A 22052-nucleotide genomic window follows, 5' to 3' on the forward strand; every position below is an offset into this window, starting at 1 on the left:
TGTGGACGCTAATATAGTAATAGTTATCTTTATAGTATCATTCTTGGTGTGAACACTAGCATATAGTTGACCTCAAAGCCACACAACTTCAACTCTTTAAATACAAATGTTTGATGCTTTGTGCACTTATCTAGTGAGAGTTCATTTCTCTTCTCTCTCCCTCTCTTCTGCCGCTCTCCCTCTTTCTCAGCTGTCAGTCTGGTCAGGTCCAGTCTGTTTGTAGCTCTATTTTAAGCGAGGACACAGCCGGGGGGAGGGGAGGAGGAGCAGGGGAGGATGAAGGCTCCAGGGGCGAGAGGGTGTCGTAATTAAAGACTTATCAGCAGGCCAGAACACCCATCCAGACTGTCTGTTAGATCAAGCAGCATGTAGATTTTCATATCCATCCACTGACACTCGCCTCACATATCAAAACCGTCAATAATTAACCAGGCCTGGAGCTATAATTATTCATTATCCATCAGAGGTGCTGGTAATCTGGTCATGACTTTACGATAAACTCGCTGCTCAAGGTTATTTGGAAATGACGATCATTAAAGTGAGCCTGTTTGCACATAAAAAGCATTGTGCAGCATTTCTGGATGCTTTAGTTCTGTTACAAAAGACTTTCTAGATTGTGTATGAGCAGGTATGGTTTTGTGGGGCATTTTGGCAGGAGATGTTCAGTGGGACTGCGTTTTTCATGTGGACTTAAAAGGCAAGGCTCAGAACAAATTGTGGCTGTTGTGGATGCCAAAATTGAGAGGCGTCTCATCAGAATTGTGGCCACTTTATCTTCTCTCAGCCAGACGGCTGTGTGCGAGCACAATCTAAACCTCTCAGAAACCTTCAGAGCATCTTCCTCTTAATCTGCATATTTAGATGGTATTCAGCGTTGTGATCATCACACAGGCCTGCTCTTGTGTGCAAGGAAGCCTGCTTTTGTCTCAGATCTTCACAGATGGTTTCCATCAGTCTGAACAGCTGGCTGAACAGCAAATATGATTTACCTTTATTTTTTTTCCCTAGCATGCCTTTCATGATTCTTTACATATCAAATACAAACATTAAACTGACACACTTTCATAAATGGACGAATACTGAATCGTAATTCAATGCAAAAAAAGTGTGTATACTAAAGCATATTAAAGCATGTGAATAATAAAGTATAATGTAGTGTTAATGTTTTTCTGTCATGACAATTCCCAGAGAGTTGGTAATGCTACTGCCAGTACATCCACACAGACATGCTTCCTGAGAGCATGTAATAAATACTGCTGCTGCACATATAACAAATGAAATAACCCCTGTATATAACATGCATTAAATCACCCCATAGCAAATCAATACAGGTGATATAATGCTAATAGTTTGTAAACTTATGCGTGTTATAATTCTAACACTGTAGTTTTTATACTAAAGTATGATGTATTGTAAATACTTTGTATACTAAAGCATAGTTCTAAAAGTTTGAATACTAAAGCGTGATAAATAGTGCATACTGAAGCATGATATAATGCTAGAAGTTTGTATAATACAGCATAATACAGGTTGCATACTAAAGTATGATGCAATAGTTTGTGTACTAATACATAGTTCAAATAGTTTGTATACTAAAGAATGAAGGTGCTGATAGTTTTTATACTATAGCATGATAAAGGGTGCATACTGAAGCATGATAAAATGCTAATAGATTGTACACTGAAGTATGATAAAGTGTACATACTGAAGCATGATACAGTGCTGATAGTTTGAATACTTAAGCATGATAGTGATAATGGTTTGTATACTAAAGCATGTTACAATGCTAATAGTCTGAATACTAAAGAATTATATAGTGCTTATAGATTGTATACTAAAACATGACAACGGTTGCATACTAAAAGTATGATACAGTGCTAAAAGTTTATATACTGAAGTACGATACATTGCTTATAGTCTGTATATTAAAGCATGGATGCGAGGATGCATACTGATGCAATGTTAATAATTTGTACACTAAAGCATTATACAGTGCAAATATTTTATATACACAAGCATGATTCAGGACGCATACTGAAGTATTATCAAGTCAGTGCTAATAGTTTAGGTTATTAAAACATGATACTGAGGCAAAAGGGTGCATGCTAAAACATGATATAGCAATAATAGGGTGCAAAGTGAAAGAGGCATTCCTGTTCCAGGACTCCATTCAATCTTAGTCAGATGCACAGAGCAGCAGCACACTGAAGTCTATAGAGCTCTAATCATGACAGAACAGTCCGCCTGTAACCAACCTGCAAACAGCCCCACCGAAGCCCCATCTCATGCCTCTCATTTATCTTGTTTGGAGGAGGAGAATTGGGTTTTATAAAAAGCATAGGATATGGTCCTGCTCCTTCCTCAAGGCGGTGGGATAGATAGTCTGCCTTGGTGTGTCAAGGTGGAATAGATTGATTTGTTGTGGTTGAGGTCTGTGCGATGGATGTTGGAAAATCTCTTTTTGATTTTATTGCCTTTAAAGCCTTGGGAAGGCTTTTTTATGCCTTGTATTGTACACTGGAGAGCGTTTGGTGAAGATAACTTCGGTTCAGAGTAACATTTCACCAATAGGCATTAATTCTGGTTTTCTTAATTGTCTTTTCTTTCATTATCTGATGTTTTGGATGTAACGTCAGCCTGTCCTTTGGGAAATCCCCCAGACTGGGATAATGTCAGGTCCATGCTACCCCTGCTGTAACTGTACAGCTTTAATTACAGTATTTGTGTTTATGTGTGTGTGTGTGTGTGTGTGTGTGTGAGAGAGAGAGAGAGAGAGAGAGAGAGAGAGAGAGAGAGAGATGGAAAGATTCACTGTGTGAGATAATTAAAAATTCACAGTGGAAGAGTCAAACAATTATTCTGTATACAGATTTCTAATTATACTCAGTTTAAGTGTGTGCACACATTAGTGCATTTGCTGGGAGTTAAAGTGTTGCTAAATGTCAGGCAGGGGAGGAGGGTCATGCCAGCTGCACAACATTGACGTGGCACCCATACCAAATATCAGCAGACATGTCTGGATGAACTAAGGACAAGAGTCTGGGTGTTTGTGAGTTGTGTATGTGTGTGTGTGTGTGTGTATAAATAGTTCTGACTGAGGAATTAGTAAATTATTGTTCAATGACACAACTAAAATATGACTTTCTGTCTTCAGGTATTGCTTTATAGGCAATAAAACAATACCGAAATTCCAAAAAGCAAAAGACTTATTTCTTGTACCTTTTCTCTTTTTTTTCCCTAAAATATTTAGATATTTGTCTAAATGTAGAAAATATTAAATGTAAATTTTATATTTAAAAAGCATTTAGAAAACGAAAAAAAGCAAAAGAGATGTAGAAATATATTTTCGGTATCAGATTTAACAGATTTTACAAAGTAAAACATTAAACATTACATGTAACATGCACACGTGTTATATGTGACACACAAACATGTGTGTGTGCGTGTGTGCGTGTGTGTGTGTGTGTGTGTGTGTGTGTGTGTGTGTGTGTGTGTGTGTGTGTGTGTGTGTGTGTGTGTGTGTGTGTGTGTGTGTGTGAATTAAATATTTGCAATACTTATAATGTAATATTTGCAATCATGAGCATTTAAAATAGTATTAAACAGTAAATAGTTCAAGTCATGGGTAATTTCTCAAACCCTAACACATGATAACTGCAGAGGGCTGAATTACTATTTAAAATCATGATTTTTTTTGCATACATGTTTCAATATTAGTATGATTATTATATTATTAAGTATTTCTTTATTATCTGTTTTCTATTTTCTGATTTAAACAGATTTTTTGTATGATTATTATATTATTAAGTATTTTTTTTTTTTTTTTTTTTTTTTTTTTGTTTTAAAAGGTTTTTTTTAAATTTAACAATAGTAACAATAGTAATTTTTTACCTTGTTTCACACAACTTCACTGAATAGATGTCATTATATTATGACATCTAGTGGAGACAAGGAGAAATAACTCCTTAATTATTTTCACCCATAATTACAGTTTTTCACATTTGCTAAGACACTAAACCCCATTCTCTGAACCAAATTCTCAATATCCTAAACCAGTTTGTCAAAGGAATCACTCTTTCTGCAAAACCAGTTCAGGCAGTTTAGACACTGTTTGCAGATCTCATGCACTCTTTTTACAAAACTCTAAAGACATTCTCACTCACTAAAACACAGTTTACACTGTGTTGAACTTGTGATGCAAACCCCTAAACACAAGCACCACTGCAACACAGTGTTAATAATTAAAAATTGTTCACACTTGTTTCTATGTAAATACAAAATATAAGCCAGTTCAAAGTACACAGATGGCACGGGTGCATCAGTCAACAATAGATAGGAATCTGAGAGGTCGAGAAAGAGTGCATATACAAGGTGGAGGAAGAGGAGGATGATGAAGAGCAATACCAAGAACATTCATTACAGATGAAATCAGAACTACTGTGATTGATCATGTTCTTGTGCATGAAATGGAACAGAGGCAGGACATAGTTCAGCCTAATTTGAGCAGATTCTCTGTGGCCACCATATAATCAATTGGAAAGTTCAAAAGAACTGAAAGTGGAGTGGAAGAGAACAATTTTTTTTACAACATGCATTTTACATTGTTTATTTTTTACATTGTATTTTTTATACACTGTATTTTGGTCATTTCAATATATTCTTTTGTAGAATTGCAAAAGAATATATCTATCTATCTATATATCTATCTATCTATCTATCTATCTATCTATCTATCTATCTATCTATCTTTAACGCAAGAACGTTAGGGTGGAAGAACTTACAGGATCCCATACAACTATCTGATCAAGATGAAACGAGGGACACATTTGTGTGTCACATATAACAGGTTTCCCTTTCTCATCTCAATTTGCAAAGTTTTAACATCCCATGACCTTTTGCATTGCACATATCATCCGGTCATTAAAATGCAACAATGGTTAACCGGTGCTCACAGCCAATGCTCTTGTATATACATCTACTTTTGCTCAAGAGATATGGGAGCATTATCTGTTGATGAATATAAAAAAAGCTTTTTTTTTTAGGAATTACTAAATGTGGATAAATTAATTATCCATTTTTTAGTGCAGCAGTTTATGCCAAAACCGCAAGGCAAATGAAATATGCGGCATCTGATTACAACAGGGCGATGCATTAATAATAATTATGGATTTGACAAATTGCAGCCACTGTTAGACAATCATTTTGCAATCAATTTCATTTGGTCTCTGATGCTTCAGAGCTGCGCCATGCTGATGAGACAAATGAGGCCTCCTACTTCTGATGCTGCCATATGACTGAGGCCGAATATATAATTATAACTACTTATCCTCAGATCTCTATAATCACAAAGTGCATTCTGCAATTCACAGAATGATAGCTATGTTGAAAATTAACATGTCCTCATTCAGAATGTCAGACATATTTGAGGTCTAGTCTGCAATTACTTTCCAATAAGTCACTTTCAGTTAGCTTTAGGAAATGTGAAAGTGTTTAAACGTGTTAATCAATGTCCATTATAAAAGCACACATGTGTCATGCAGCTTCCTCTCCTCTAAGATCTAAGACAGCCATTTTATACGCTCCCTAAATCAGATTGCTCTCTGTTTGGTTTCATAGCATTACTGGCTTTTGTTATCTAATCAGACTTGATAAAGAAGAAATCAGCATGCATGTGTGCGTGAGCCCAATAAATGTTTGAAAATAGCTGCATCAGTGGATCATGGTTTTGCTGCTGACAGCCACTGAAAGGTTTTTGTTGCTAGGAGAAATATGCACGTTGATTCTTGCAAACTCCAAAATGGGTCCCCGAAAGGCAACCAGGATATGCAGATTTGAGCGCATTTTGTATGTAGTGCAGCTGCTTGATTTGGTGCAGGGCGTACAGTTTTGCTTTGCAAAAATATAAATGCTCCCACTTATTCTCACTATACAATATACAATGTAACACAGTGTATACTAAATGCAGAACTCAGTGCAGCTCAACAATAACAAAAGTTGCAAGTTACAATAAGAAATGAATAATGAAGCATTACATGCAAGAAAAATATATTCTCTGTTAATAAATACAAGAAGTTAAAGTAAACGTTTTGGACTGTAGGTTCACAGAGCCCTGGGAGTCCTTGAATGTGTGAATTTGAAAATAAATGTTGTTGCAATTTATAGTTATTTATATGTTTAACCTGATTATTAATTACATTTATATAGTTTTATTTCCACAGTAAATAATTGTGATTTATCTATTAAAACTTAAAAAACTTACAATCTAATCTATCTATCTATCTATCTATCTATCTATCTATCTATCTATCTATCTACCTATCTATCTATCTATCTATCTATCTATCTATCTATCTATCTATCTATCTTTAATTAAAATATATTTAATTAAAAAAATTGTATTCTGCAGAATAAAGAAATTCATAAAGGCTTGAAATTGAGTTAAAATGACCGAATATTCATTTTTGTTTTATTATGATTTCAGTATGTTTCTAAATGTAGTTAATATTTATAATGAATTATAAAATAAATATAGTTATTTATTTAGTTATTTTTAATAATTAAATATATTTATTTATATTTTTTATTATTTTGTTTTTATATTTTTTTTTATATTGTGAGTAATTAAGGATTTTAATGTAGATTTTGAGTTATTGTTTGGGTAATTTTCATTATTTATTATAAAACTTTTTTTGCTTTAAAGGGACGTGCATCTAAACATGCAGGTCTTCACCAGGACCTTATAAACATATGGGTTTGGACATTTCAAACAAACCTTAGGATGGGTTCATAGGACATTGTTTAACAAGTACTGTATATAAGTAACACTTTGTAATTTTACGAAGCTAATGATTGTCCCATTGGCTCTCTGGATTATTTTGTAGAATAAACTTCAATCAATGATGTAAGCCTTGTAACAATCCATTCATACTAAACCAAAGAGCCTCGACCATAGCATTTATAGCCAACCTTTACAAATGAGTAAGAAATGCTCTTTTAGAAATTGTTTCTTTGTGAGATCATACAGACATAATGTCCCATAAAGCATGCTGATGTAATATAAGTGGTCCAGTTGTGTTCAGATTATCACATTGCGATCCACGACTCTCATTGAGAATCAAAATCATTGACAGTTGAACTGAAAATCATTGACAGTTTCGAAGAGCTCTGTTGAGAGGTGATTTTTAGGCATTAACTTCAGAAGCATTGCACAAAGGTTCATGAAATGGGAGGAGTGAAGGAATATAAAAGCGGGAAATGATCATCTATTCTGTGATCTGTCATCTAAGCAAATTATCTGAAACCCATAGAAAGAAACATCCAGACACCAGGACTCCAATAACTACAGCTGTGAGTGGAATAGGTTGGAGATTTTCACACTATGTTAATTGAAGAGCGTATATTAACACTTTTCAGAAGGAACTGTCAACATACACTGACATACTGGAGTGTGTTCTTCAGCTTTGGACTGAGCATAGCCTTTCTGGGGCCAACAATCCAAGATCTGAAATGCCAGACTGGCTCCACGTTACAGGAGATCACCTGGATGTTCTTCTCCCAGCAGCTCTGCCTGCTCATCGGCAGCTCGATTGGAGGAGCTTTCACAAAAACGTGAGTAGAGCAGCGAGTCTCTGCTGAGAAACTGTATGAGGAGACCACGGGAGATGGACGTGTGCATCAAGATAAACTCTCCATTACTCCATTGTTTGGGAAACACGCTGTCGTTTAGTTTCTCTTTAGATATTCAGTTCATGTCAGACACTGTAAAAGGCAGAGTTGATTACACTCCTGCCTTGAGAGTACAGTTTATGCACCTTTTGTCCCTCTTTAAACCTTGTGAATCTCAAATGTTGGTTGACCTTTTATTATGGCCACTTTATAGTTTAAGACAGATTTATTGCAATGTTTCATGTCAGCTTTCAGCCTGAAACTTCTAGACATCCTCAACCGATGTGATCTGAGCACAGTGCAATAAAATATGCTTTCACTGTCACCACGTCTCTCAAACAAACCCTTGAGCTGTGATTTGTGATTTAGGTGAAGCTAAGACCTATATTATTATTTATATAACTTGTTTAAAATTTTCAAAAACTAAAATTATATAAATAATTATATTATATAAAAAATAGTATAAAATCATATAAATATAAATCATATTAAATATGTATTATAGTTTTAAAGACATATGTCTACTGTATTTTACAGACACCTTGCAGTACCCACAGAGTGAAAAATCACTAACTAGACCCGCACTGTTTGGGGAAATGCAATTAAAGTTAAAATAAAGTAAATTTTTTGTAATTTTTAATGAAAATTATTATTATTAACAAATAAAAATGACTAAATAAAAACAGAATAAATCAGTTTTGTAACATTTTACTGTAAAAAGAAACATTTTAATTACTTGTACAGCACTACTACTGACTGTCTGACTAGCTGTCAGACACATGAAAAACATAAATAAAATACACTCTATGTCTCTCTATGAAATGCAGATGAACATCATGTTGTGGAATATCAAGTGGCGAGCTCACTTACCTGTCTTTATAGCTGCTCCAGATCTTAAACATTAGCATTTGTAATTGGCAATACTTTGAAACAAAAGCAAAAATGTGAGAAATAAAGAGGTATAATTAACAAATAACAAGTAATCAAGCTGTTTCTTGTGTTCTCAGGTTGTTCTGGGCCCTCACCGCTCTCTTCCTCTCCTCCCTCATCATCTCTGTGGTTTTTGCTATCATCCCACTTTGCTATAATGTGCTGTTGCTGGCGGTTGCTATGGCAGTGTCAGGCCTGGCGATGGGCATCATCGATACTATTGCAAACATCCAACTGGTGTCCATTTATAAGAAAGACTCTGCTATCTTTCTACAGGTGAGAAAAGACATTTATCTTCATATATTTCAGTCAGGAGAGGTGCTAGTCCATACATTCAGTTCTTTACGGTGTTTATTTCAACTAGTTATATTGATATGAAAGTCTGTTTAATGCATAGGGTCAGTGATGGGCCTGTAAAGTGGAAAAAGATGTAGCCCAATTCAAATGGATTTATGTGAAAAGTAATCATGAAATGCAAGAAAGTGTCTTAAATCTCACAAGGCCATCTTCTATCCCCATAAATAAATAAATTAGTGCTGTTGAACGATTAATCATCGCATTCAAAATAAAAGTTTTTGTTTACATAATATATGTGTGTGTTCTGTGTATATTTATTATTTATATATAAATACACACACATGCATGTATATATTTCAGAAAAAAATATGTTATGTTTATGCGATTAATCATTTGACAGCACTAAAATAAATAAATAAATAATAATAAAAAAAATTCTTGTCACTTCATACTGTTAATATTTTAAACACAGAATAAAGCAGTAAAAAAAAATCTCATTACTCTAATGCAAAATAGGGAGTCTTACATCATCATTATAATAAATGACAATTATTATAATCATCATAATTTCTATAAATTTAAAATGTATTAAAAAAATTTAAATCATATATTTTAATTAAAAATCTTTGTAAACAGTATTTAATTGTGATACAGTATAATAAATAACATTATTACAGTAATGGAATTCCCTTAAAAGAACAGAAATACTAAACACTTAATGAAAACTGGGGTGATATTGTTATCTGTCCTGATATTAATGTCACAATGCAAAAAATTAGTGCCATATTTTCCTTTTTTATTTCATGCAACATCCCCCCGCCCCCCTTTTTTAGGGAGGGGAATGTGGATTGTTTAATTACAAATTAAAATAAATGTATTATTTAATTCTTTTATAATTCATTTTATTAGATGAACAGAGATTGACAGCTCTAATTTGAGTCTCCTGTCTGTGTCTTCACTCTCTTTCCAGGCACTGCACTTCTTCATTGGGCTCGGTGCTCTGGTGAGCCCCCTGATTGCAGACCCTTTCATATCAGAGCACTGCCTGGGCAGTAATAGCACAGAAAATGCCACAGAGATAATTCACCACTTCAGATCCAGCTTCAGGTCACCTGTAATCCTCACTGAGAATTCCCCGCACTCAGAGCCGGTGGAAGAGAAGGCCAACGTGGCGTACGCCTTCTGGATCATGGCTCTCATAAATGTAAGCTGATGCTTATCGCCCTATGTGTGGTGTGCAGAAGGTCTTGGGTCTCTGTGAGATCTCAGTGTTTTTCTCTCCTAGTTGCCCGTGCCGATTGCGGTTTTTGTGCTGATGTACCAAGAGAAGCTGCTCCCCTTCTGCCCAAATAGTACACCACGACTGCTGGACAAAGATGAGCTGGCCATGGAGACTAAAGCACCAGAAGGCACAGAAATATCTGAACCAGACGATGCAGGTACAAGTGAACTGCAGTCTTAAAGGGATAGTTCACCCAAAAATGTAAATTCTGCAATTAATTACTCAAACTAATGTCGTTTCAAAACCTGTAAGACCTTCGTTCATCTTCGGAACACAAATTAAGATATTTTTGATAAAATCCAAGATCTCTCTGAACCTGCATAGACAGCAACGCAACTGAAATGTTCCCAGACCCAGAAATGTAATTAATAACAGAATTTACATTTTTTTTTTATATATAAAACAATTGTAAAACATACAATTGAATTTCTGACTCATAACATTGAGGTACGGCTTTTGTGCACAACTTGTTTTACTTTTTTTTTATTATGGTCCCCATAGGTTTTCATCATGGAGGACATGGAAACATCTTCAGCTGCTGTATGAATGGTAGCCTGCGAGGGTTACCGGTCACATTTTTTGGTATCCACATCTTAGGCGGTTTGGTGTTATTCATGACGGAAGGTATTATGGTGAGTGAGCTCAATGAGTTTTATGAATATTTTTGAGAACTGCAAGTTAATATTTAACCTCACTTTTAGGGGGTCTACGCCGGATTTGTTTACACGTACGCTGTTTCAGCTCCCATGTCTCTGCACGCTAAAATGGCAGCATACCTGAACTGTATCTTCTGGGCAGCTGTCACTGCTGGACGACTGGTGTCCATCCCGCTGTCATACCGATTCAGATCTGTGCATCTGCTCGTCATGAACCTGGTAATCTATTATTAAACTGTGTAATACAGTATAGCTCATGTTTAAAGAGTACACATCCACTCAAACTAAGTTTTTACTAGTGTACTGCTCCCCTGTTGCTATCAGTTTTTCGAAATACAGCATCTGGCTGTTGAGTATGTAATGAATCAATGATTTGGGATTGTTGAATGTGAATCCTCTCACTTCTCTCTCTTCAGGCTGGTGTGATTGTAACATTGCTGCTGTTACTGATCCTCTACACCAACAGAGTGTTTCTGTTTGTTGGGACGACCTTGCTTGGGCTTTTCATCAGTAGTGTTTTCCCCTGCCTAGTGGCCTACACCGAGGACATCCTAGAGTACCGCGGTAAATTACACACAAACATACTTCATGTTTTATATCATGGTGGAGACCTTTAACTTACTTTTGTTCTTATATTATATTTTCCATAATAATAATAATAATTATTATTGCTTGTTGTTATTATTCTATAAATTCTAAACAATTATATATTATGAATTTATATTACAGACTTTAAATTATAAATAATTGTTATTTTATATTATGAATTTATGAATTTCTTAAGTTTTATTATTGTAGTAATTCAAATTTGGCCAAAAAAGTGAGTAAGAAAATATGACAAAACCTCCTGTTTGGGACATCTGATGATGTTCAACTGCCTTACACACATTTTAAAAACTTTAGAATTATTATTATTATTTTTTTTTTTCAAAACTGTACTCACAAATCCAAGAGTTGTACACACAAAATGCAAAATGCCTCACATCTCTTGCAAAACGAAGCACTGCATTCAAAACATCACAAACATCTTAATCTCAAAAGCAAACATTTGTCTTACATTGCCATAATATTATATTTTTGAATATATCACATATGCAGTTATTCAAAAGCAAAAGCTCTTCTTTCATGAGCTCCTATGTACATTTCTGTGCAAGAATGAACGTAATTAGCAAAGAGATGTTGAAAAATTCAAAGGAAACATGAAAGCAAGTTTGAAACCAAACTTTTTTTACCGTAAGCATTTGTGGTTGTGAATAGTTTTACAGAATACGAAAGAAAATAAATACATCAGTCATGTATAGTTGTGTATTTATAGGCCTATTCTAAAGCCATTATTGAAAAAGTGTTTTATGAAATTGAAAACTGAGTCAAAGACTGAGAATTAGCATGGTTTTGCAGATTTGGTGTGTGGTTCTGGTGTCAGGTTTCAGAAACTGTTTGACAAGTAAAGATTTTGTGTGTAAGCAGTTGAAAAAAACTGTAATAGAACTAAATATATTTATTGCCTGAGACTTCAGATTGCTCTGATGGTCCCCACAATTATGAACAAATGAAGCCAAACAAACACAAACACTTTCTCTCTTTTTTTTCTTCAGGATGTGCAACAACAGTCTTAGTGACAACTGCTGGAATGGGTGAGATGACGTTGCAGGTGTTGGTTGGATCAGTAAGTTCTTAGGCTCCTCTTTTAACACTTGGGAAAGACCTTCTAAGGAAGTAAATAACCCTGAGCACATTTCTTCTAGCTAATTCAGAAAAAAGGCACTTACAGTTTTTTGGTGTGTGGTTTGGTCATCGGATGCCTCGGTTTCGTCTTTTTTCTCAGCGTGATCCTGTGCAACCGCATCCACAGAAATCTCACAGGTAAAACTTACATGGTGATACTTTCTGTACTGGTGAACCGGTGATATTAATACTGTTTGAGTAAACTGGACAACATTATATGACTCTGGCTCAATGTGTTCATTATCCAGGGGCATCTAAAAAAGCAGCCATGGTGGAAGCGCCACCAGCACCTGCTTCAGAGAAAGCAGCTCCAGAACAGAAAGTTGCTGTAATACAAACTGAATCAAATAAATGTGACTCTGGATGAGACTATTCATCGGTCATAACCTGCTGGAAATACTTAACGATGCAACTGTAAACTTTCATGTGCTTTCATTATCCTATTTGTGTATTTTATGTATTTCTGCTAAGTTTGCTATTGGTGTATACAGTATATATTTTTTGTTTATTTGATGTTCAGTTTCTCACAGATAATCTTGACTGTTAAATTATGAATATTATTGGAACAGAAGGTCTAACAAATGTGAGAAATCTTTAATTACATCAGGGGAATTAAGTTACGCAATACTTTACCCAAGACTGAAAATCATTAATCATACCAGATTAAACTCTCGCTTAATAATTCATCAACCTGAAGCAGAAATTCCTAGAACTTTCCTAGTCATTTTATTCTTGGTTAAACTGGTCTGGGGCTGGAGTTCAGGGAGGTTCATGGAGTAATGTACTGTATTTACATGAAAATAAATAATCTCATGATGACTAAGGCAAACAATTCTTTGCAATAATTTATTGTTAACCATTTCATCACCGTGCTGTGTAAACTTAATTTTGGTGTTATTTGTTGTTTTTCGTTTGATAATCGTGCTTTTTGCTGCGTCATTACGTCACGTCTGTAAACATAAGGAAGTTGTCCCTGTTGTTAGGATATGGCGTGTGAGGATCCTGCAGGTGGAGGATCGTTTATAGCCTTTTCTCACAGCACCTAGAATAATTAAATGTCAAAAAATCATTTTAATGGAGGATTGTAATCCAGAAAGTATTAGCCTATATGAAACACACTTAAACCGTTTCCTTGTTTCATTAAATCGTGGCCATGTTGTACTAATTTGTTCCCTCATTTTGATTTTAAAATAAGGAGCAAATTAGTACAACGTGGTCACAAATTTAATTTGTGGCGATGATTTAACTGAAACAAGGCAACAAATTAAGTCGTGGGAACGAATTCTTTTTTCTGCCTCTGCGTGTCATGTGTGGGGCTTCATGCAGAAGAAAGAAATCATACAGGTTTGGGAAGGCATGAGGGTGAGTAAACGATAAAAGTTTCACTTTTGGGTGAACTGTCCCAAAATGGTTGTCATCCTAAAGGTCCAGTCACACTAGCAAAAGTTTGGTTAAAATTCTGCAAAATTGTCATTTTTTAAATGTCAGTAGTAGTGTAACAATGCATGAAGCACAGCTATATTAGATGAATCTGCATGACCAACTTGAAAACATCGCAAAATCTGCATTAATCTTGAGCTCTCATGCCAAATTACAGATCGTATGAATTCCTTTTGAACTCAGTTTTATCCACAGAAATTCACAGAACAATAGTAAATGTGATAGTAATTGTTTTCATTGTTTATTTTTTTGTGATCTGCTTTGAAATGCTGTAGGTAATTGTGGAGGTTTTTTGTTTGTTTTTATGTTTGTATTGCTCAGCTGATTTCTTAGATGAAATATTGTTCTTTGCATCTTACATGCATGAACACAGATAAAAGAAGAGTAAAAGAAAAAGTAGTGTTTCTCTCAAGCTATTGCTTTGATTTCATGTGTGATACTACATTCAGCCATCCTGGGATGTACAGTATTGTTATAAAAGAAAGTATATAGCATAGCTTAAAGAACTGTACAAACATAAAACACAGCTGCACATCAGAGATCAATCTTCTCTGATCTCCTTCAGCCCTGTAGAAGAACAACTCAGGAAGGAGCTGTGCTTCAACTATATTCATCCTGCACTTGAAGAAAACATCTGGATGTCAGTTTTTAATCTGAAAAAGCTAGTTAAACATCATGGTGTCATTTCAATTACAGTCTAACAAAAGTGTATGCTGTAAAAAAGTGAACAACAGGTCACCAACTACTAGATTTCTTTAAAGATACATTTTATTTTTTCCTTGTAAAACAAATTTTACAAAAATCAGAATAGCGTAATTAAAACAAACATTTATTTTGGATAAATTATGATATAGACTGAAAGGCTACAGATTAGGATGGAGATACAAGCAATAAAAATGGTAATATGCAGCTGAGAAAGCTATGGATGGTGTGCACTGAATTCAGCTTGTTTTTACCATTCTAATGGCTCATTTAAAAAGGCATCTATAAGCGGCAAATATTCTTTAAAAAATGTTCACATGAAGCATCACAGAGGTCAATAATAAGGTTTTCACTAGCTCACTTCTGACGTCACTCATCCTGAAGGTTTACATCGGAGCCCAAGACTCCGCCCACCGTCATACTTCGCACCACGTACATGAAAGCATGCCAACCATGAAAGAGGTTCAATACAACCATAGAAAAAGTCATCTTAGTTCAAATGCTCAGACAGAAAAAAGTTGATTTACTAGACTGAATCAAGAAATAACTGCACGGAAAGTGGGAGAAAGTAGCGTACTAGAACTATGTAACGAACAGTCGATGTAGCAAGAAAATCACGTGACTGAACTGCAGCCACAACAATCCAGTGCAGTTCATGATGACAAGCGCATGTGTTCAATATAAGCCTGTGGTTTTTCACCGGTCAACGCAGCTGGGATGAGATCATGTACATTAAAAGTCACAAAAATGCTTTGTTTGGGAATTAACAAGCAGTTGCGTTCTTTTCAAATGCATTTGGAAAAATTTGAAGGTGCCCGAAAGTAAACTACAGCGCCTACAGTATAATCTGTATTTTTTTTGGGCAAATCAGCTGTAACAAAACTGTTTCGGCAAAGCTATAATTGAAACATTGATAAATATTAATATGAAAGTCCGCATTTTGGGATTAGGAGGCCAAACCGTACAGATTTAGGATAGGTCTGATGATACTTTACAGATTTCGTTTTTGAGATATGGTATTTACAAGCTGAGAGACATAACAAACATCCAAAACACTCTTTGAGTATTGTGGGAATTAAATCCTACTGCTCCTCGTTAAGAAAAACAGATAACAGACACGTTCACCAGCAAGCGAAAGAGCTCAGTCTTCGCCTGATGGCGCTTCCTCCTCAGAAACATCGTCCTTTTCCTCCTTCTCATTCTCATTCTCCTTCTCCTCCTCCTTTTCTCCGTTGTCATTGTTTTCCTCTCCCTCGGCGCCGCTTTCGTCATCCTGCGTCTTCTTGGGGGCGGGCGACTCCTTTCTGTCTTCCTTCTGCGCCTCCTCCTCTTCCTCCTCCTCCTTGTTGCTCTCGATATCTTCATCTTTAGCTTTAGGCGAGGCCTTCTTCACAACTCTCTTCACCTTCGTCTGACGTTTTCCTCTCCTCTTCTTGGGCCCTCGGGTCACTGGGAGAAAATAATTAACTTGATTACTGTAACTGTGACGGATAAAGGCATCTGGAGGAAGTTCTTAATTAATTTGAGCAGGAAGTGATTAACTAGGAAGGTATTACAGGAGACCTTTCTGATGGTAGGATTATGGGTGGCTTTACCTGAAGCTCTTATCTTGGGTTTAGGGGATTTCTTGTCTTTGCTTCTCCTGCTCACTTTTGAGTTCTTCCGTTTGGGTCGGCCATAATCGCTGTCATCATCGTCATCCTCAACCATGAAGTCTTCATCACTGCCTGAATCCTCTATGAGCAGAAGAGAGATGTATGAATGAAATCAACAAATATCTCAATGTTAGCTAACGTCTATTGCAAATATTTTGACTCTACATACCCCCAGTGTAAACGTCACTGTCATCTTCCTCCTCCTCTTCCTCTCCCTCCTCATCCTCACTTCCTCCATCCCCAAGAAGTATCTCCCTCTGTTTGGATGCAGCTTTAGTGGCAGCCTGACGCACCTGCCGGCCCTTCTTCCTCACAACCTTACCATCATCATCACTGTCATCTGCGTCAAAAGAGCAGATGCATGGTTAATTAACACAAGCTGGAGGTTTGTTAACTCTGCATTAATATGCAAAATTCATGAACAAATCACAAACACAGGCATGAAAATTTTACTGCGGTTTTGCTTAAGTGAATAAAAGCAAGTTAATTAGAGCGGCAACATTACAGACGAGAGCAGGTTGACATTGTAAAGAGGAATAAAATAACAAAATTACATTTTAATAGCATAAAGAGCGAATGATGAAAAGCACGACATTTAAACTATTATCTACAATAGATATTGCATAGAGTTTAAATAGATATTAATCACTGCCTACTGACAATAAAGTTTGTGATGTGGGGTGTTTTATTTAACATTATACACTACTAATCAAGCAAAACTATTTTTCCCTTAATTGGGATGCTTACATTTTTACTGACAAAAATCTTGAAACAATATTTAATTAATTGCCACCAGTTTTAATAACGTTAACTAAAACCATATAAAAAATAAATAAATAAAAATGCCTTACTTGAGATGAAAAGCTCTTAACTGAAATACAATTAGGAAAAAACCCTTTTATATCAGCTTGTTGCCAAACAAACTTTTCTTATTTTCATTTAGTTTACCTTGATGTGCTAAAATGACTAAAACTGAAATAAAAACTACAAACTATAGATATATTTTAAAAAACTAATAAAAATAAAAACAGCAAAATTATAACAACTTTAACTCAAATTTAAATGAATACAGAAACTATTTTTTAAAAGTATAAAAGTATCTTGATACTAAAATAACACATGACCACTTGAAGAATACAAGCCATTATTTTGATTTAACTTATAGTTTATATCATATATTTATAATTTAATGAAGAACCTAAAACATAAGAACATTTACAAGGCTGCACAGAAAGTAGCTTACACCATTAATGTTATCAAAAATGACTACACGACTTTATGTCATGAATGAAGCAGTTTATAACGGTAATACCTGCAGGCCTTTTCCGTTTAGCTGTTGTCCGTCTCCCCCTGCTGGCCTCTTTAGCATCAAAATCACTGTCCCCACCATCATCCTCCTCTTCCTCATCTTCCCCATAGTCATTGTCGTCATCACTTAAATCCTCTAGAATATGGGGATGAAAAAGCATTTTGACAATATTCAATAATGAAATAAAAAAGTATTTAAAAATAAAATATTTAAATGTTAAATCCTAATATAAAATAATGGCACAAAAGTAATATAAGAATTACTTACTCTTGTGGTCCTTGATTCGAGAATCATCACTACATGAGAAGAAATACAGCATTCATTTTTAAGGGTATTTAAAATAATTCAGAGAAAATACATGAATTTAAATAAATACATAAAAAACAGACAGCGGTGCGTAAGCTGAAACATCACACTTTTACAACCACTATTTAATTTTTTTTGCTTTCATAAGATAGTAATCATTTATTACAATCTCAGATGTTACATATTAATATTTAACAATATTATAATTGTTCAAAAAGACTGACCTGCGTTTTACAGCGGTTTTCTCAGGCCGATCCAATTCTTTTCCATATTCCTCATCTGTATAAAGTCATTCAGTTGAATCAGGTTAGAAAACGGCACGACTGTCATTATTTAACATTAATACGAGCACTTTTCCCATCATTTTTTATTTTAAGCATTTTCATGATTTTTCCAAACCTGGAGGAAAACATTTTTAAAATCCCCCTGATGTTTCCTGACTGTGGGCACTCTGTCAAGTGGAAACACAATGGTGATGCATGCAACAGGATAAATATTTGCATTAGAGGAGCTTACCTGCATCATCAGACTCCTGGAATTGTGCATAGTCAACAACCCTTTTATTCCTGTGCACAAAGAACATGAAAGGAAAGGTAAATGACCCACAAGATAACAAACACACATGCAGTAGCATATGTTTATAAATCATTTATTATCTACGACCTAAAAATGAGTTCACTACAGGGGTCTTCAATCTATATGAATATTTTTATGTCGCAATATTAATGCATTCACATGCTTCAGTGCTTACATTCCAGTGTCAAAAAATCATACAATAATAATGAATGATGTAGAGGCCTATTCTTGTACATTACATTGTTTTAATGTGAGAGGAACAATAAAACATTTAGCTCTGGTTGAAGTTTTGATTATTTTTTATTATTATTATTTATTTGTCTGAACTCAAAGAATTGGCAGGTTGTTGCAAAAAAAAAAAAAAAAAAAAAAAAAAATTAAACAACCTGATCTGAATGCAACAGAACTTCTCTCCAGACTAAAAAAAAACAACAACAATAAGTTTAGTTGTATGAATATAAAATAAAATCAAAAATGTATTCATATAGCAACAGAGCTGTCACTCCTCTTATTTAAAGCTTGACTGAAGGGGCAGAGGAGACAGGGGTGCCATGCCAACAGCAGCAGTGTGGGGAGGGACTCTGTGCTCGGATAGGGGCACTGAACTACAGGCCCTGCAGGTCAGATTATATTCACTGCCCACAGGACCTCCTCAATCCATAAATTATACCGACGAGAACAACATTCCCTCCCAAGCTCGCATATTAAATAAAAATACAGTCCGAGAGATGAAAAACAACATGTTGCCAGTGTTAACGTCACTTGAGCTCGTTGGCTCTTATCAAACGCTAATGTTACGAAAACAACAAGCTTGGGCGCGTTTAAATATATATTTATCGCGAAACGTAAACACGTTTATTGGTTACGTACTTAGGGGCCTTGATTTCTGACTGAAACCAGATGCGAATCCAAAGTGCATTAATTAAAAACACAAGTTTGCAGGAGAAAGGTTCGAGTCGTGTGTGTGAAGTAATGGCGCGCGCTGCGCGTCTCAAACACGCCGCCGCTAAACTAACAGTGCGCTCACGGGGCTAACTGTGCAAAACACGTGAAACTTACACCGCAATACGTTCTTAGTATACCACATATTCGCTAAAATACGAGATAGTGGTAAAGCGAGTGTTTTTATTTTGTTGGCGACGATGTTGTTTTGGTGTAATATTAATTAGCCACCAGCGTGAACTACTCTCCCGCTTTTTTATTTGATGCTGGCTGCTTGCGGTTAGCACACGCATGTCTGGGGGTGCAGAGCCCGATGCAGCCACGGTTTTAATGAAAATAAATCTATACGTGTATAAAGAGGTGGAAATCTACGTGTTTGCGTGTGATTTGAGCTGTTTTCGGGTCGCAGTGTAAACACGCGTAGAAAAATGCTGGTTAGCCACTTAGCATTTAGCAAACATGGAGAGACCCGCGTACAGATCGCATCATGTGCGAAGCTGCGATCGCTGTAAAGCAAGAGACAAACAAAACGCGCTTACCTGGAAGGTCTCGCCATTCTGCACACAGACTGAGAGACGTATGCTATCTCAAACTGCAAGTGTATTCGAAGACCAAGGTGCTGGCTGTTTGCAGCTGAAATCCAGGTGTCTCCTGCTGCTGGAAAGCGCTTTCGGTAGCACGGAGCTGTGCCAAACTAAACGAATGCAATGCAAACTGCACTAAAGACGCGCAAACGTGTGCGATCTAGAGCATGTGTTTGCACACAGCGTTAGTCTGTGTGGGTAGAAAATGGAGAAATGCTGAAGTATCCACAGGCCGAAGTGACCTGGTTTAAGCCTGCTGTCGAATAGTAGCTAACTAATTAGCTGCTGCCTGGCCTGCCAGCCAGGATTCTTTCACGAGTAAAAGTGGGATGGGAGTCTGAAGAACGCAAGAGACCCGCAAACCAGGATTGGATGACCGCACTCAGCAACAGTCCTTCACTACCCACTCATTCCCAAAGATGCTTAATCAATTGATTAGATTATTTTATTTGGACCATTTCCAAATCCAGTTTAGTCAGATAATGTTATTACCGTGAGATAGTGAAGCTAGACTCGTTCAATCAGTGTAATTAACAGAGGCCTACTGAAGTTTCAGTGATGTTTCCAATATCACCAGAGTAAAACACTCTTGAGGACATTAATTCTGATTTAAAGGGGTTACGCAAACTGAGAAATGTTGTGTGTGGGCAATTGTAGGAGGCAACAGGTGTGTGGAAGTTGTTTTATTTCAAAGACACATGACTTCTTTTTCATTATCTATGCTATTAAAACACACACACACACACACACACACACACACACACACACACACACACACACACCGTGTTAACATTGCATAAAAAATTCCTTTCGGGTTTTCTTGTTTATTCGCACAGTAATACATGTTTATACTAGTCTGGGACTCTAACATTAGCCTCCTTGCACAGTACTGGGAGTAGGTTCGAGATGAGAAGTGCTTGTCAGAGGGTCAGGGTACAAAAAGCATTTGCCCACAGATAAAGAAAAGCACTTTGAGACAGTGTGAAAATCCTTCTCCTCACTGGTAGATTCACGATTTGAACCAATGAAGGTTTAGCACCAGTATTTGAAAATCTAGTAAAGGGAAGCATTAAAATATTTGGACATTCTGCAGAAAATTAAAATGAAACATAAAAAACTTTATTATTATAAGATGTGTCCTATGATTATGTAATTAAAATATAATAAAGTTCTTAAGGGTGTTGAACTTATAAAGTTTCAGTTTCTGGTTATAATTTGTAACAAATTGAATGGGGTTGTTTTCTGGGTATTTTGAAGAAGAATAAATAAATGGTTATAATTTGTATCTGCATTTTTGTATGATATTAGATAAAATGTGGCATGTGTAATGTAGACTGTCTTATTGTGTAATAAATTATTATTTTAAATTAAGGTTTCTGGGTTTGAAGCTCTTGTAAACATTAATCTCCAATTTAAAATTAAAATCAAACATAATCTTCCATCTAACACATGTAATACAATAATCATAAGATGTAATACAACAACAGTTCAATATTCATCTTGATATAACTACTTGTGTGTTTTTCCATAAAAGTGCATTATATATTCATCTCTTCTTTTTTCTTTTGGTCTTTGTTTGAAACAAAAAATGCTTTATTAATCTTAAGAATATAAAAAAATATTGATAATAGAAAGACATGCCACATTGGTAACAACAATAGCACATCTGACAGATTTTTCTTTTTTTTTTCCAGTTATTTTGCAAAACTTTGTTACACATATCCTGTAGCCTATTGTAAAATGTGTTGTATATTTGTCATAGTCATATAAAATATTTTTACAATTAATATTGGCTAAAAACAAATGGCTTATATTTTCACATTATCACAGTTTTACCGTTAAACTTTTTAAAAAACTTTTTTTTAAAATAGAAAAATCTGGGACTGTGCCAAGGGAAAATAACATAAAAATCTATGAATTAAAGAAAATAAACTATTAAAGGCATAGTATAAGGTCCAGCCATTGTGATTTTCATGGTCAGTG

General features: G+C 35.5%; 2 protein-coding genes across 4 annotated transcripts; one reads left to right on the plus strand and one right to left on the minus strand.

Moving 5' to 3' along the window:
• Positions 1–7280: 7280 nt before the first annotated feature.
• LOC109077620 (major facilitator superfamily domain-containing protein 4B-like) lies at positions 7281–13379 on the plus strand. 3 transcript variants are annotated; one of them, XM_042751123.1, is made up of 11 exons: positions 7281–7347; positions 7459–7608; positions 8673–8871; positions 9863–10096; positions 10178–10331; positions 10676–10806; positions 10876–11049; positions 11247–11394; positions 12426–12496; positions 12576–12693; positions 12804–13379. In XM_042751123.1, the coding sequence occupies exons 2-11, from the start codon at positions 7544–7546 to the stop codon at positions 12920–12922; spliced, it is 1413 nt and encodes a 470-aa protein (XP_042607057.1). In that variant the 5' UTR covers positions 7281–7347; positions 7459–7543; the 3' UTR covers positions 12923–13379. The 3 variants fall into 3 exon arrangements, with proteins under 3 accessions (XP_042607057.1, XP_042607056.1, XP_042607055.1); XM_042751122.1 differs by having other exon boundaries at positions 7282–7360; XM_042751121.1 differs by having other exon boundaries at positions 7286–7608.
• A 1362-nt stretch (positions 13380–14741) lies between these two features.
• nucks1b (nuclear casein kinase and cyclin-dependent kinase substrate 1b) lies at positions 14742–20434 on the minus strand. Its single transcript, XM_042750193.1, has 8 exons — positions 20025–20434; positions 18484–18533; positions 18192–18246; positions 17929–17957; positions 17665–17796; positions 16522–16692; positions 16293–16433; positions 14742–16146 (listed from the first exon to the last, which is right to left on the minus strand). The coding sequence occupies exons 1-8, from the start codon at positions 20039–20041 to the stop codon at positions 15839–15841; spliced, it is 903 nt and encodes a 300-aa protein (XP_042606127.1). The 5' UTR covers positions 20042–20434; the 3' UTR covers positions 14742–15838.
• Between the last annotated feature and the right edge of the window lie 1618 nt (positions 20435–22052).

This window comes from Cyprinus carpio, chromosome B23 (genome assembly GCF_018340385.1).
Source record: "Cyprinus carpio isolate SPL01 chromosome B23, ASM1834038v1, whole genome shotgun sequence".
Lineage (NCBI taxonomy): Eukaryota > Metazoa > Chordata > Actinopteri > Cypriniformes > Cyprinidae > Cyprinus > Cyprinus carpio.